The 18,032-nt window shown below is 44.8% G+C and overlaps 1 protein-coding gene across 3 annotated transcripts in view; it reads left to right on the top strand.

Moving 5' to 3' along the window:
* Nucleotides 1-18,032, top strand: part of sei (potassium voltage-gated channel seizure) — a 298,945-nt gene that overhangs the window by 204,996 nt on the left and 75,917 nt on the right. The window contains exon 1 of one of the 3 annotated variants that reach the window (XM_075895181.1): nt 13,021-13,350. The exons of the other annotated variants lie outside the window; for them this stretch is intronic. Within the exon in view, the coding sequence (XP_075751296.1) occupies nt 13,024-13,350 (327 nt within the window). The 5' untranslated portion in view covers nt 13,021-13,023. Of the gene's footprint in view, nt 1-13,020; nt 13,351-18,032 lie in introns of those variants that run through there. 3 annotated transcript variants of the gene reach the window in all.

The raw sequence follows: 18,032 nt of genomic DNA on the forward strand, positions 1-18,032 counted from the left end.
CTGACGCCTTGAAGGCATTACTCAACGAATGCCGAATCGTGCACCGCACAAGTACAGCGTACCACCCTCAAACAAATGGCATGACGGAGCGCTTCAACCGTACTCTTGGAAGTATGTTGTCGATGTACGTCGCCTCTGATCATTCAAATTGGGACCAAGTTCTCCCGTTCGTCACCTACGCGTATAATACTGCCGTACAAGCTACTACTGGGTTTTCGCCATACTTTCTTTTGTACGGACGAGAACCTTCAAATACAGTAGACACTATTCTTCCATATAAACCTTATGAGTCCGAAAGTACAACTCTGTCCGAAGCTGCCCGACATGCTGAAGAATGCCGCCAGCTTGCCCGCTCTTTTTCTACCGAGGACCAGTGGCAGCAGCAATCCCGCCAGACTGGGGACCGTTCGGCTCCAAACTTTCCACCTGGTTCATTAGTATGGCTTCGGGCACCTGCTACCGCGCCTGGCCGCTCCGCAAAACTTCCCAAATACATCGGGCCATACCGCGTTGTAGAGCGAACGTCACTCGTCAACTATATCGTGGAGCCCATCATCCCATCCACAGACCTACGCTACCGCGGCCGCGACACTGTCCACGTCTCTCGTCTCAAGCCATATTACGACCCATTAGTCGTTTCTTCTCCCTAATCCGCCAGGATGGCGTCTTTTTGTGCGGAGGGCGATTGTAGTGAAGAAGAGGAGCTTCAGCGGCATTTCTCGGCGCATCAGGGGCATCGCCATCAGCATAAGCTCGTGCTTGCTGCGCTTGGCCGGACGCTGCTGACTGCTTCGCTTTCTGCGTTCTGCGCTACAAATAAACCCCGTTACATTATTATTATTATTATTATTATTATTATTATTATTATTATTATTATTATTATTATTATTATTATTATTAGTTTGCAAGTGTGCTACGTGTGTAACGATTCCATTTACTTCATTAAATGATATTTGACAAAAATTCGATCTTCATCAAACATTTAAGCGGGAACGATGAAGCAGCTTGCTTAAAAGTTCTTTTTGTCTCGCATACATTTACACAAGAGGTACGTTGCGTTTATGTATATTTTGGGTCTAGCAATAACAAATAAGGGATAAAATGTAACATCGTTTCGTCATCTTTATGCAATCGATACAACCTCCTCGTTCGCTTTTAGGGAAATATGGGGATGCATATAGGGACACGTATGGCCGCATGCGCATACAAAAGTGAAAAGCGGAGATCGCCATTGGGTACAAAATTCTGCCTGCGATTTGCGCACAGACTCGGAACTTATTCTTCCTGCTTGTCCCCCCCACCGATGTGTCCACATGCGCGTATATAGATACCATGATCATGCTGTCTGTGGTCGTGTTTTGCTCCCACATAGCTTCACAGCGTGTTACCAAGCTGATCGCGCAAGTTTGTGCATTCAGGGATTAGTTCAAATATCCGAAATTTCAACTTCCGATTCGTTTTATTTCCGTTTTAATAACCGCTTCGTGGTTTTAGCGATGACACGAAAGAGTAGCTTACAAATGTTCATCTGCTAGGGCTTCGGCCACTTTCCAGTGAAAGTTACGGGCCCGCCCTGGCAGTAGTGTTCTCTCAATAAAAGCGGACGTTCATCATGCGCGAACAATTTCGGATGCCCGAGTAGCGCCAGCGGTACGTTATTATTGCACGAAGTTCGCTGAATTGTCGCGAAGTTTTCTAATGGACTTGTGTTAGGTCATTTTTTTTTCATTCCCATTTGTTTTGTTGTCGTGATATGGAATTCCGCGAACAATATTGTTCGCCAGCTCGCCTAAGAAATACTGAAAATTTTTTCCGTCGAGAATGGCATCCGTCCATGAATACGTCTGAATGTGTGCATATCTCTTAGAATATAGATGCATGAGCACCACCAGAGCAATGAAAATGGCGTCTTCCTTCTTTTTTTAGTGTAGTCACGATATTTTTGTGAATTTTGTGTGTGTGTGTGTGTGTGTGTGTGTGTGTGTGTGTGTGTGTGTGTGTGTGTGTGTGTGTGTGTGTGTGTGTGTGTGTGTGTGTGTGTGTGTGTGTGTGTGTGTTTGCGTATGCAATGTAGTAGCTTAAGCACGTGTAGTTCTTGTCTGTAGAGATGGAAGCGGGTGTTTTAGGTATTCTGAATTCCAAAAGAAATGGCAAAAGGACAAGTGGCGTAAAATTGACTGCTCAAAAGGAATTGCGCTCTATAGTTGCGTGGCGAGCAGCTCGTACGGTCGAGGTGCTTCTTTATGAAGGAAAAAAAAAGGACTCCCCTTGCGACGTTGACAGTCACGTAGTCGAAAAAAAAAAGTGCGTTCGAGATTCAGAACAAAAGGAGCAAACGAGCAGGCCCACCGCATAGCAATGAGCACAAAGCACGATAAAAAATAAAGATTTTTTTTAAAGGCAATGAGAGAGTCCACTTGGCCTCAACATAGGTCACGCTCTTGCCTGCCACTGAAGCTTGCACCGTAGAATGAATAAAATAGACAAATGTACGCTGAAAGGGAAATTTCTTGTGGACGTCTGTATAATGTATAAAGGGGACTGGTTTGAGTGGCAGCAAGAACGGATGCTAAGGAAACCTAAAGCGAACGTCGCCACCAGTGGCCGTCGCGTCATGCTGGCAGCCAATGCAAGTGCGCCTCTATACGTCCAACGGCTTCTGTAGCCACTGACGAAAGAGACGCGGGGGAAAGGGCGAGAAGGGTTACGGACCGAGCAACTGCACGGGTGCAGAGGAGATGGTTCTGCGTACGATGAGGGATTCGGGGGCCATTGGAATTCCGCCTCACGCCTTATCGTAACGCTGCGCACTGGTGCATTAACATAGAGAACCGGCACCGTCGGCGTCTCGTTCATCCTCGTCAAACGTAGCGGGCTCTTGACAGTAACAGCTATTGTTGCGGGTCATCAAAGCAATTGTGGAGGGGCCTTTCATGGTCGAAAATTATTCTTTGCTGCTCAGAAATGCATCAATTTTTTTTATTGACCTGATGTAAGGAGATGTTGGCGCACAAGTTAGGCACCGGCTTTTCCTTACGAGGTATCCAACGTACAGGGTTCCAGTCTAAGCGTTGGAAGTCCACTGCACATACAACATACAACTATAAGGATTACACAATATCTAATATACAAGGTGACATAAGGATTTCAAAACATATTCAACAATCTCATATATGTGCACATGCGGTGATGTTAACGAACTGAATAATAACCAATGCACACAGTCAAGTCACATGATTGTCGATATAGTAGTCTACAATCGCCGAAATATGGCTGTCACGTTAAAAAAAATAGCGGGGGGGGGGAGGCAAATGCACTAATACTGGTCAAGAATCATTTAGGTAAATCTGGTACTTTGTTATAATAAAAAAGGCAGTGTTTTTTTTGTTTCGTTTTGTTCTCGTTTTTGAGAGGGAGGAGTCAAGCAGATGTGTGTTAAGTTTGCTACCCTACACAATAAGAAAGGGATGAAAAGGCAATTACTATAGTGAATGACATGTGCGAAGTGAGAGAACATGAAGCGCGCAACTCTACCTCACGACAGTATGCATTCTTATGTCGCAGTTATTCACTCGGGTCAGCAAAGGTCACTTTCTAAGCTGCGTTCTCGGTATAGAGAACGCTCTATTGCCTTCTCGGTATAAAGCTGGGCACAGCATGTGAAGCAAAAAATGGACAAGTGAACACTCATCGTTGGTCGCCGCACGTTCAAGCAGATTCCAGTAAACGTCGACAATCGCTAACTGCATCAGTCGAAAGCATTCGTAGCCAATAATTCAAGCAAACTTGATAGGTAAGAAACGTTATGACAATTCGTGGCACGTTTAAAATAGCGGCCAGCAATGATCGCGTAATATGTTTTAAAGATTCTACCGAATTTTTAATGCGGTTTAGGTTGCTCATGCTTTATTACGTGCATTATAAAAATGATCTTTCCCGTGCGATCTTGACCTTGGCCATCTTCATCATATGCGTATTGCAACTCTCGTGACGAGGTTTTGTTAAGGCGACCGTAGGCATAATTTATCATTCATTTGTATACAGTGACCTCAATCCTCACACCTACGTCTCAGTACGAGTGCACATGCAAAGCACCAGGCTCATTAAGAGGTGTCAAGTAGGGTATCTGAGCGCACATAGTTTGAAACCAAATTATGAGAAAAGTTAACTGCGGGTGTGGCTGAAGAAGTGCCGCGTTTAGTATTAACAAGCACCGCCTAATTTGGTGCGCCGCTTTTGCATAAAGCTATTTAGCACCCGTTACCCGTGCAACCTCAAACACGTACTGAAACGTGGCCTGCTATAATATTCTTCTTGACGAAGAAAAGCGAGCACTTTTTTTTTCAGTTGAAATTTTGTTCTCCGGGCGGGATGTTTTGCATTCCTCGCCGTATACACACCGTATACATATCCGTTCCTTCATTAAAAAAAAAACGCGTTGGCGATGTAGACGCAAAAACAGGCTATAAATATGTACGACTCAGAGATTAAAAACGAGTCATGCATATGCTTCATTCTATGGCAAACGCCTTTGCTCAAATTAGCTTCTAAATGCACTTGCATAAAATTATTTTACTCGTTTTATTTGGCGGTAGTGATATGAGAATCTGCAGTAGGGTGATGAGACATCTAATGAAGGCAAGGAGACCAACATACAGCTCACTTGTCATCTTTACGCCGAGAAAATTACATAGATAGATAGATAGATAGATAGATAGATAGATAGATAGATAGATAGATAGATAGATAGATAGATAGATAGATAGATAGATAGATAGATAGATAGATAGATAGATAGATAGATTATAATATAGGACATCTCTCTTTTTACTTTATATTATTATTATTATTATTATTATATTATTATTATTATTATTATTATTATTATTATTATTATTATTATTATTATTATTATTATTATTATTATTATTATTATTATTATTATTATTATTATTATTATTATTATTATTATTATTATTATTATTATTATTATTATTATTATTATGAGGCTCAGTGAAATAGAGGAACGATAGATAAAGGCGTACATAATCGTATGTGAATAACCTCTGCGTGCCTCTATTTGTGCCAAAAAGAAGATGGATCGTGGATGCAGCTATTAATCAGCAGTAGTGCGCGCCCTGCTGCGCATTTACGCAGCGGTTGGTCGTGCATCGTTTGCTGATAAGCAGCCGCGAGGCCCGTGCTGGGCTCGTCGCCTGCGTTGCAGCTGGTTTCAAAGCACCCTGCTTGTCTGTTATTTCTTTCTTGTATACGTTTCGTATAGTGACACTGTTTTCGACCTTAGATTTGGGTGCACGTTAAAGAATTCCAGGTGGTCAAAATTTCCGGAGCCCTCCACTACGGCGTCTCTCGTGATCTTATGGTGGTTTTGGGACCTTAAAATGCACACACACATAATCATCATCATCATTGTCATCATCATCATCATCATTATCATCATCATCATTATTATTATCATTATCATTACCATCGTCATCGTCGTCGTTTTCGACCTTGCGCTTCGCGGTGGTGTTTTGGTGCAACGTGTACTCTTGAGTAGAAAACAAAACATCGAGGAGACGACGTTAGGAAAGGAGAACACAAAGTACAGAAACGCGCGTATCCGCGCCTGAACAAACTCTCACGATGTCTAACGACGAGCGGAGGGCCAGACTGTTTCGTTTTCAAACAAGTGCAAGACGCAGAGATGCTTCTATTTTTTTTTTTGTCCAAAAACCACATTTTCTTTTACTTCACTTTGTGTACCAAGCTGGGCGAGCTATCTGACCTTGTTTTGTTTTTCCGCCACTCTCCTTCTTGGTTGGAACGGTGTAGATCATTGCCGCTGCCAGTTCGTAATAGCAAAAAAAAAAAAAGGCACACACGTTCATTTTGTAAAGCAAAGATGTGTGAAGCAGCAGTGTCTTCAATTATATGTGGTGATAGCTACACGCTCGATTCTACGCTCACTATCACCACTGATACAATTGATTGCGAGGGTTCAGCATCGCTTTGACCGTTGATGAAAACGCGCAAATGAACGGCGTTATATAGAATACCAGTAATCGCTACAGAGTCACGGTCTAGCTGCATGGTAATCTCTCGAATAGTATGAGGAGCCATTGGCCACTTCAACGGGTAAACCATGTCAACACGTAGATGAATCACGACCCCACAACAGCCAGCAGAGCCCCGTCACTATGCTGAGGAGCACTGCGATCTCATAATCGAATGAAGGAAAGCCTGTGTTTGTGAGAACATTTGAGTTCCTCAAAGCGCTGTCACGGGTTATTTTTCTCAATAGTGTGGTTTGTCGGAAGTCTGGGTAGGAAGTCTGGGTACCTTAAGTGGTGCATGCCACTCCTTCTGGGTGGATTATAAAACTTTGATTGTTTTGGAGATGAAGTACTACTCTTTGTGCCCTGGCATAAATAACTAAATGCACACAAAAAAGAAATAGCATTCCAATGTTTTTCCTAACTTCTGCATCCGGGTAAATTAACATATTTGAGAAATTTGAGAATTTGAGAAACGAGATAGTTTCAGTCACTAACAACAACGCGTTCCGCGAGAAACTACTCTCTCACTACATCCATATATAGCATCATTTCATAGACATTTGTATGGAGGTGCATATACTTGGTAACTATATTTTCATTGTTCTATTACTGTGATTAGTGTCGCTGTTATGTTGCATTTATTTGTATATTTGAACTGTATACGTTCTCATTTTTCTTTCTTTTTTTCTGTAAGCCCCCCTCACCTTATGCTCTAACGAGAGCCTGTAAGGTATGTTAAATAAATAAATAAATAAATTCGCATAGTTCCGTAATCAAGATAAAGTGCAAGAAAGAGTTCACAAAGCCACTTCGAAATCCTGAACATATCTACGTAACAAAACGCATTACTCATCTACCATCGAAGTGTAGTCGCTTCGTCTCTTTAGAGACAGCGGATGCGAAGAGCGTCTCGAATAGCGTCTTGTCCTTACGGGCACAATCGAGCTCACCTACAACCCGTAAGGTATACGCGGCGACTTACGCCAAAGGCGTTTCCATATGACCACATCGTGTGCGAAGCGATCATCGTTCAAACCCCTCGCCCGCTCGTCATTCCAGGAGCCTTTCGCAACGCGTAGTGCGACGCATCTACCGACCGATTAGGGTCAGGTGACGGAGCGTGTGGGAAACCCGAAGGGGGGGGGGGGGGACGAGTGGTTTGAAGGGGTTGTGTGTCCACCAGAACCTTGCTCACGGTTCGCTGCCCACCGCGAGCGCGTGGCTACACGCTTCAGTTGAGTCTTCGACGAAAGTTTTCCGCTCTTCTTCCTTTCTTTCTTGGTGGCGTTTCGAACTGAAACCTCCTTCTTTTGAAGTGTATGTTCTCCCCTTCCACTCCGTATAGCGCCGCCGCGTCCCACTTCAACTAATGAGCCGGCTGGGTCTCGTTCACGGCCACGTGTGCCTTAAGAAATTCTGGCCCATGATTTCGCCCTGTGAACGTTTGCTCATTTATGTATGAGCTTCGCTTAACGCGTTTTTGTTTTTTCTCCATTTCTTCAAGTTTTTGTTCAGTGAAGCCATTCCCTTAACCAGCCTTCCTAACTACAACAACGCGTCAACCTACACTGAAAATTCTTTGCTTCACATTTGCGGTAGACAATACGCAGCGCTTACTACGTTTGTTGTATTTATATTTAAGCTCTTCGTGTTGCTTTTCTTACACACTTCAAATTGTGCTTAAATTTCAATGAGTGAATGATGAGGAGACGCACGTAACGGTCCCTTGAACGTCCAACAAGAAAAGAGAGAGAGAAATAGAAACGAAGGGGAAATGCAGGGAGGTTAACCAAGCTAAGCTCGATCTAACGAATTCGTGCTTGCGACAATGTAAACTGATCGCTTATCGTTCTTCACACACAAAACACAGCGAAAAACTTAGTTTGATCTGCTGTTAGATTTATGGCCCCTGGCTAAATATGTTATAGCTTTGCAGTTAAACGGTGTCGCATGACCACAGGTAATCATCAGCTCACCGTAAAGCTAGCAATCTATACCCTACTGATCGTATGATAGAGATGGTGCGTTGAAGTTTAGAACCTGCGCTTCACATGTGTCTACTATCTCAGTTGACGGTTTTTCCTTCCTTGATTTTTCTGCGTGATGAAGAGTACTTCATAGTCACAGAACCAACCACACTACTACAGTGTATTAATAAAGATAAAAACTGTACCGATGCAGGGCCCTGGTTTTCGTACTCTTGGTGTTCTTTGAACTTTCTCTTAGAAGCACCAACAATGCACGAAGCGGCGCGATTCAATGCAGTAATGCCAATATGCTTTTACAAAGCTATTTTATTGCTCTTCACAGAACAAAGGTGTGCATTCGTCAAAACTAAATGCAAAATTAAAGATGGCCTTTCTAGTTACTACCTGTACTGCTTTACGGACGACATGGCATGTGTGGTCGCTTCTTGTTAGGACGTGGTGTGCACTCACCATGAGCCTTGGGCGATTTTAATAAAGTGATGGGGGGAGACCAATTCAGGCCATTAATTTTGGGCACGGCGCGCGTATACGTGGTCGCGTCACGCTTTTGCGTGGCCCTTGACGACCGGTTTTTTTAGTCGCCGCTGCGGGCCGATGCGCCCGCAGTCCACGCGGTTGGAAGCCTACGAGTGAATGAAGGCCTTGGCAACTTATTTTGTTGATGGGATCGATCGCTCACTCACTCACTCACTCACTCAATCGATCAATAAATAAATAAATAAATCGATCGATCAATCGATCAATCAATCAATCACTCGCTCACACAACAGTCGCTTGATCGGTTCGTTTCAAGCACATAGTTTCTTTATTTTTGAATTTTGACAACACTGGTATAGTGAAATAAAGAAACAAAAAAGAAGATTAGCCATATTGCTGAGTCCCTTCTTTCCCGTAACAATATTGCAGTCGCTTTGTAGCTAGCTTGCACTAGAGGAGGGCAAAAAAGGGTGGAATAAGAATAAGGGTACAGCCCCACCAGGATAAAAGAGCACTGTCGCATTATCAAAAATATACCGTTTTTACACAACCTTAAGTCGACACTAATTTATGTTGACCCCATTACAATGTCATAAAAATAAAAAAAATAAAAACGCGGGTGCGTATTATATTTAAAAACAATAACGAAGTTTATTGGGTGGCTTCGTGGCAATGCTTTAAAGCTCCACAGAAAAGATAACTTTACGAAAATATGTAGGGATCATTTTTAGAAATCTTTCGCATGGAAGACCGGTGACAACTCGTCGCCAGGGCGAAGAGAGCAGTCGAAGCCAGAGGGTTCAAGGACTAGGGAACCTTCCCACATTATGTTAACACGGGGAATCTCTCAGAACGTTTCGAAATGAACGTTTATTTCTCTCTCTCTCTCTGCGAATCGTTCCCGACGAGGCTGATTGTACTGGAGGAATATGGCATGTCTTAGCGCTAGAGCCTGAACGGGAACCTAAGGTCGTAGCCGCGACACAGCGTGCCTAATTTCTCATTTGGTTTGGTTTCTATTAGAGGTCGTACCCCTCCTCAAAATTTGGATTTAAAGCTTACAAAAAATTTTCTACCTAAAATTCAGTAAATAAGGAGCACAATTTAGAGGATACAGTTGTTAGCCCTGGCAGTAGTTGGAAGAAATCTCTTCATGTTTGTTGACAATTAATAAGTACGCCGCTTTCGCTGCACTCGCAACTAATACACCCGGCGAAGCATTGTGCCGCTCTAGGGGCACACAGCGTTGCATTAATTTATATACAGTATTTCAGCTTGACGAGACACATTGTGCCTGTCGTTTTTCTCGAAGTGAAAAGATGAGGATCGGACAATAAACAGGCCAGCACGTGATTGATAGAATGCAGAGGGAAACGCATTTTTTTTCTTTGTTTAGCTTTCTTACTTCGACTCGCTACTCACTGCGCACTAATCTTTCTTTTGTTTTATTGACACTAGATAAGATTTCGGCGCATGAACAAGGTACCCGCTACTCTTAGTTCTTAAAGAAAAGGTCGAACATAGAACATACAGGGCGCCAAATTTACACATAAAGCAGCTTTTCCCTAGTATTGATGGATTTGGGGGGTTTAACGTCCCCAAGCCACCATATGATTATGAGAGACGCCGTAGCCGAAGGCTTTGGAAATATCGACCACCTGGGGTTCTTTAACGTGCACCCAAATTATTTGAGCACGCGGGCCTACAACATTTCCGCCACCATCGGAAATGCAGCGGCCGTCGCCGGGATCCAAACCCGCGACCTGTGGGTCAGCAGCCGAGTACCTTTGCCACTAGACCACCGTGGCGGGGCAGCTTTTCCTTAGTAACACCAAAGCATAACAAATGCGCAGCACATGCAATATACAATTTAAACAACAGCACGACACTCCAGTAGGACGTCAGAGCTACAGAGAACAATGTCTTGTCATACGAAGCTTTGAAGTACGTATGTATCACTTAATCGAAAGACCATTGTCATCGTGATTCGTTAGTCTTTTTATTCAGAAGTGTACACACGTTTTGCAGTGCAAGTTCGCTTAAATAAAAATCCACCAGTGCAACCTGAGGCTGCGCTAACCCATCTTTGGGAAAGCCTTGTTAATATAAATATGTGTGCATATGGTCCTGATGCTAGTGGAATTACGAAAGGAAACTCGAAGCTTGCGCTATCACAGTGGAGAAGTCCGTAAGCGGTAGAACGCTGAAAAAAAAACAGCAATCAAATGAACGAAGTGGGGTCTGTGGACGTGGAAGCCCTCGCGTATCCTGAGGAGTAAGCATACCTATAGATCTGGCGTGTCGTGCACCTCTATGGCGTCTTTGACAAGCTTCATCACCGGCTTTATAAGCGCCGCGCTTCGAAACCAACGCTCCCTATTTCCCTTCTGAGGATAAAGCGCCGAGACCGCATCAATGGTTAAGGCCTGGTACAAGAGCTGCACCTACAGGCTCTTTATCCCATTGGCCAGATGGAAATTCGTATGTCGTGCGCTGTTCCGAAGGCGTTGCTTAGCTTCGTCGTTCTTCATTTTTTTGTGCTTAGTTTCCTTCTCCTTTTAAATTGTGTCTCATTGCACTTGCCGACAGGTGATTAAACCCGAGGCAAATGCGTGCGTAATTTGTCACCGAACTCGAGCATGAAAGATCACTCGCGTACGCGTACAAACACATTGAAGCAGGGGCCGGTTCACACGCGTCTGCTGACCTTGAGTGCATACGCATGGGCACAGGCGCACATCCACACATGCTTCTCACAACTGTAGCTGGCCCACACAGTCTCAAGTTCGCTCTCCCCGGAATATTTTTGGTCAATGCGTTGGACGTATGTCGGCAAACAGGGATTCTTCATCCCAGTCGATGTGACAAATGGTACTTACAATCCGTAGTGTGAAACTCCGAATATAACTTAGAAGTGTGCCAGCTTGGGCTAGTTGGTATGGCATGACGATAATTATAGCGCGAAAACAAAACGACCACACAGAGACAACAAGTACATCGTGTCCTTCGTGTCCTCCTTGTCTCTGTGTCATCGTTTTGTTCTCGCGCTATAGCTATCGTCCGAAAATAACGCAGCACATTGTCGAAAAAAGAAAAAACTAAGGCTGGCTCAGTTTGCATAAGGTTCTGTAAGTATGTTTAACCAATCGTATTTGTCCCATCCTCAACCTGGTCTCCATAAAATATAACGTAATACACTGAATCGATATACGTGGTCAAGCATTCGCCAATACGAATCTGCGGTGCATGCTCGTGTGCGCTAAATGTGGCGCAGCAGCGATTTCGTTCTACGCACACTTCTACTGACGTCGGTCACGTGTCCCGTGCTCGCACTTTTCACGCGCGTTCCCCTTCCTTGACGCAGATGACTGCGCGTGGAACGCGAGCACCCAAGGCAATCCGTTTCTATGTGACGTTGTCTCGCGTCACGTGACCTGCTTTCGCTAATCGATGGGCAACTCTAGGCGCCGACCTCTCGCCGTCGGTGCGTGGCAGCACGCATTGATCTTTTTCTTTGTGTCTGCATGTTTTTCAATACATAAAAAAATACACGTGCAACGCTAGGCAAAAAGCCACTGCCCGCAAAAGAGCGCTGGTGAGAGGTATCGGTGACTCTTCACACATTTTGGCTCATCGCTGTGGACATTTATTGCGTTCATTCGTGTCCGCATACAGCTGAACGTCTTGTATGAAGTGAGCTTGCGACGTGGGAGACAAACGACAGTGTGTACTTCTTCCATAAGTGTAGTAAGATTGTTTTCGTAAACATTGACGTCTGGTTCATTTCAACGACCATTGGTTCCTTCAGCTTCACAATGTTCCAACCATGCATGGTTCTGACCCAATAAATATTGGTATTTAAGAGTGTGAAATGGACAAGATACAAAAGACAGATTACACAAACGAGCGCTCGTTTGTGTAATCTGTGTCTTGCATCTTGTCTGTTCCGCTTTCTTAAATACCAACATGGATAAGTACAAACTCGCCAAAATATATGTGCTCCAAGAGAACCATTTTGGCATCTTGTCTTTTCACACTCTAAAATATTAACATGGATAAGTACTAACTAGCCAAAATATATGTGCTCCAAGAGAACCACTTTGTTTTGCCGGAGTTCACAAGCCACGGAGTTCTCAACGACTTTACGTTACTGTCCTTCCGTCCTTTTCCAAGAACCGCCCCGGAGCCAGCACTGCGATTGCAACAACTGCGCTCCCCAACCGTGGTTCGCGAAGAGGACAAAAACTTCGTCCGGGCCGCGGCATAGATTATAGTACGTGTAGTAGTGGCGCCGTCGTCGTCTGGAGCCCAGGTTCGGGAGGCTCTGCGAGTCTCAAATCGAACCGTACCTCACGCGCGTTCAGGGGCACGCTCGGAGCGCCATCGGCGCTCGTGACGTCATTTTGGCCGGCGTCCAATGGCGACGCGGTCCGAGCAGACGACGGGGCGGCTCGCGCGCACGACGCGCCGCCGGAGTGTACGCGTGGTTACGCCGATGCATGGTGCTCGTGGCGCGCGTGAGGCCCGCGGTGCGCGGAGCCGGGCTCGCGAGTGCGCTCGCTGAGCCCGTCGCCGACGAGGATGTGATGGAGCTGAAGCCGCTCGGCGGCGGGGCGGCCCGGCCCCCGCTGCGGAGACACTCGTTCTTCAACCACGTGCCGCCGCGGCCCACCGTAGCGCCGCTGAGCCCGCGCAAGAGCATCGCCACTTTCGCCGCCACCTGGAACGAAAGGGACGAAGAAGAGGAGGCAGACGGCGTCAACGAGCGCCAGGGTAGCAGGCGCGGACACAGTCGACAGAACAGTCTCAGGCCGGACGTGGGACAGGTGAGCCCGCCCACGGCTGAGCCCAGCTGTGGGCGCGAGGGAAGGGAAGCAGCTTCCTCCCGCCTGTGACGTCACCGTGCGTTTCCGTGTCTAAGAAGGAGGGGCGCGTTTTGTGTGACTGCCTCTGGCTGTGCGTCTGCAGGAGTTCTTGATGGAAGTCTGACGCTGAAAGTGGGAAGAGCGAGAGGACGCTTTGACTTCTCGATCTGGCGTCACGGTCATTTAACAGGAACGTTTGAGATGCACGTAAACACCACTTCATTGATCTTAAATCTAGAGTAATGAAAAATTAATCTGAAATATTAACCGAGTAATGTTTAATCTGAAGACGTCAGCGTTTTTGCTTTTTTTTTCTTGTTTGAACGACTGATTTAGCGACAATCCAGGTAGCAGGAAGTGCGTACTTACAGAAAGTGCTGCTCCGAACGAGTGTGGTTTGCCCACCAAAACACCACTTCTTGTTTGTTTCCGGTTCTATTGATATTCTTCTCGTCCTAGTAGTACTTCTTCCCATCACGTTCCAAAGCGTGTTCAGTGGCCGCATTTTGCAGGTGGGCAGTGCAGGACGGCAGTCACATGTCAGGTGCCTTCTGTGGTAAAGTTGACGATGTCGCGGGACTGGAAAAGTCCTCGAACGTGAACATTGACGTGTTCTCCGATATCACGTCATTACATTTACCGGATCACTCACGCCTTGCACACGCAAGCGCAATGTTGTTGTAGTGTACGCTACGCCGCTGTATGCACTTAACAAACTGCGCCGCTCATTGCCATTCAGCTTTTGCTTATTCATCATATTTCACACCTTCTGTCGTCGGTGCCTTGAAGACTGCTTTTATCCCTGCGAAACAGCTGCCATTGAAGTGCAAGTTGCAGCACTTGCTCACTGACTCCTCCGCGTGTCCACCTTTGACCACCACCACCACCACCAATACGCTGCTGCAATTAGTGTCTCCACCGATCCCTGCTAGTATGGCTTTTTCACGGCGTCGGATATAGTTCCGACTGCACCGATGTGTGCGCCGATGAGCATTTAATCTCGTACGGCTAATAGCAGCCCATCTGGATCTCTAGAGAACGGTCCTCATCCAAGAGCCGTAGACGTGTGCTCACCACATGTTTTGGCGTTGTTGGTTTAGCGAGGAACTTCAGCGTTAGTAACGGTGCATAAACAGAAGCTGAAAACGGGGGCCGGCCGTACCAGAAAACTGGACACGCTCCGAAAATAACCCCTGCTGTTTCGCATCACGAATGCGGGCCCTGCGTTTATCGCTCCCCGGGGGAGGGGGAGTATCGAAAAGGGCGGAAGAAGGGCTTCGAGGAGAAGACTGGGTCTGACGATTAATCGAAGGAATTCACCCCTATAGCTTCGACTGTGTGCGGGAGGTTCCAGACTTGCGAATCGGCGAACTGGCACAGTTCCGACTTAAGTGAAGGGACACCAATCCCCGAAGGGCCAGAACATTTTTTTCTTGCCCTCGTCAGATTCCGTGTCAAGATCACCCTTGATTTCCGTCAACACCCAAAGTTCAGATCATGCTTGCAGCCCACCAAATACATGAGGAATCTGAGGGATAGTATGCTTGCCGCCACATTAGACAGGTGTGTTAGTGAGAAAAGCATGAACCGAGATGGTAACCCAGGTCCCTAGAATGCTGCGTCCTTGTCGATGTCCCGCTTTGTTTTGTTTGGCGATTAATTCAGCGAAGGCCGACTAAACACCGACAGGCACTTCTCTGAACACGGTGTTTGGTCGCGTGTGGTCTTACATTTTGAAATTTTAGTTCACCTGGGGCCAGTGGGTGCTCAAGTCAACCATTTGGACTTTGCTTTCGATGTATCAATGTTTTGTGTAATTTCATTAACTACTGCCAGCTAATTATCACTGAGTTTGCTACTATTGCTGATGTTGCCACGGGAATTAATGGTCATGACTTTGTCCTATACAGTATTCAGCAGAGGTTACTATCCTTGCGTCACACACACACACACACACACACACACACACACGCACACGCACACGCACACGCACACGCACACGCACACACACACGCACACACAAAATATCTAGCTGTAGAAAGCGACAATCACGAACAGTACAATCGCGGATATGTTCGTCGCCAAACAAGCGAAGTTTATTACAGTTACGCGACAAGAGACAAACCCACGTCAAATCGGAACCGAAGAGGACTTCGCGCTAAAGGGCAATACGTTGTTCAGGGTAAACTGAAATGTTTCTGATATGGCACAAAGAAGAGAAGTCAGGTGATAATTCGAGACATCAGGTATACCGCCAGACATAAGTACATATATATAAACAGCAGTAGCTTCCCACCAGCTATAGCGAAAGTGGAACTATTCAAACAGCTGATATCATTGTCGGTGTTCAAAAAATATACTGTAATAAGCTTTTAGAACGACTGGAGGAGGGTTTGCCGTTCGGCACACACGATAAGGAAGGCTTCTAATGCTTAAGGCATTCGCTGATAGGTTTTTCATCTAACGACACGGCACAACGGAGCTGTTCTGTGCTCTTGAGTGACAAATGCGTTGAAACCTTATGTTCTACAAGGATGTGAAATAGGCGGAAAATGGTATAGCCCAGCTTGTGCAACGAAAGCAGTCCTCAGCTTCATGAAGGCAACAAACTTACACTGACGGTTATAGACTATTAGCGTTTTGAGCACTCTGAAGTGCAACTTCGTGTGCGCGTGCTCTCCTCTCTCCCTCTTCAAAACTTCCTCATCCCTGACCCCGGTGTTGGGTAGCATACCGGTAATTCTAGACTGGTTACCATCCCTGTCTTTCCTTTCCCTACTGTTCCGTCCTTCCTCCCTTTTATATCCTTTCGATACTGTAGTCGAAAGCGCTGTCCTGCGGCGCTAGAACGCTCGTGGGTTTACTTACAAAGCACCGGCTGGTCTAAGGTGTTTTCTCCAAAAATGCATAATTGAACCGCTATCCCGCTTATGGAACCACTTACAGAAAAATCGCAAAAAGAGGAAATAAAAAAATACATCGAACGCCTTTGTTCACTCATTAGACGCACACGTCTTAAAATCTTTGTGCAAGCGATCTTCGCGCTTCACCCCAGTTACACGTTCAGGTGATAAGTGATAGGGATATGCTTGATATTTGTCTCTGTAATGAAGAATAAATGTGTTCATACGGGTTCATATAGGCTCTGTGAGCTCATTGAGCAGGTGGTAACCACTGACTATCTCGCTAACAATTGACCAATTAATAGTGGAAGAGTCATGGCATAAACCAGCGTTATCTGATAACCTGAAAACGTATCAAGAAAGGTCGTTGGTGTTACTGGAAGCTTTACGGCTGACACCATGTGTGTTTGTTTTAGTGATGGTTGAATCTTGCGGGGGCTAACAGGGAATGTTTGTCGCTAACAACAACAACAACAACAACAACAACAACAACAACAACAACAACAACAACAACAACAACAACAACAACAACAACAACAACAACAACAGTAATAATAATATAACAACGACAATAACAACAACAGTGACAACAGCAACAATAACAACAACAATGACAACAACAATAACAACAATAATGACAACAACAATAATAACAATAACGATAACAACAATAATAACAATAATAAAATTAACAATAATAACAACAACAATAATTTATTTAACCTGCCCAGAAACAACGATGAGGTCTTTGTGCAGGCGCACCCAAAAATAAAACATTAAAGATAAACAATACAATATAGTCTAAAGGAAAAAAAATCAAATGAAATGAGTGAAAACGCAAAGACAAAAAGAAATCAGCGCAAAATGAGAAGAATAAAAGGCAGTATGAAAATCATGGATTCACACTGACAAATAAAGGGGAATATACAGAATTAGGTGAAAGGCTACCTAAAAAACATAAAAGCGAAGAATCTGTACATTCTGAAAAACTATTTTAAGAAAGTGCAAAACTGAGATAAAAAATGACACTGGGTCATGAAAATCATCAATATCATGAAAGTTAACAATGTATAGACTTCGTAATTTGTAAGCAGCCGCATGAAATGACCAATTCTCTCTGGATAATCTATGCGGAATCCGGAAATACTCAGAACTGAGAAGCAAAGGGCAGGATATCATACCGTGAACAAGTTCGTAAACAAATGAGAGGTCAGTGGGATTTAGGTGGCAGTGAAGTTACGGCAAGGATAAAAATCTGGCAGTGTTACTTCACTTCACTTTTTATTTCCTTAAGGGCCCCCTCAAGGGGGGTATTACATAAGGAGTGGGGTTACGATTGGGCGACATATATACATATAGATAATACACAATTCTACATACAAAAATTATACGCAAGCAATATATATACATTTGTAAATTAATCACATCAACCAGCTATGCATATAATTAGTAGTCACATATAAACATAAGAGTAAATTAGTGTTTAAGCTTCTCAGCAAATTATGATGGGCAGGACGAGATCCAGAGTCCTTTCCAGCAAAATGATGGTTTTATATGCTCATGAATTTTTTTTTCTGGACTCGCTCAGTGGCGCCACTGCCAGATTTAGCGATGCCATTTTAGATCACAGAAGCATACTCAAGTTGATGAAGACGTATTGCAGTGTACGCTTGTGAAACCTTAACTGTGTGTGCGGTGTGTGTGTTATGTGCAATGTGTATCTACTCCTCTCTAACGAAG

This window comes from Rhipicephalus microplus, chromosome 1 (genome assembly GCF_043290135.1).
Source record: "Rhipicephalus microplus isolate Deutch F79 chromosome 1, USDA_Rmic, whole genome shotgun sequence".
In the NCBI taxonomy this organism is placed as follows: domain Eukaryota; kingdom Metazoa; phylum Arthropoda; class Arachnida; order Ixodida; family Ixodidae; genus Rhipicephalus; species Rhipicephalus microplus.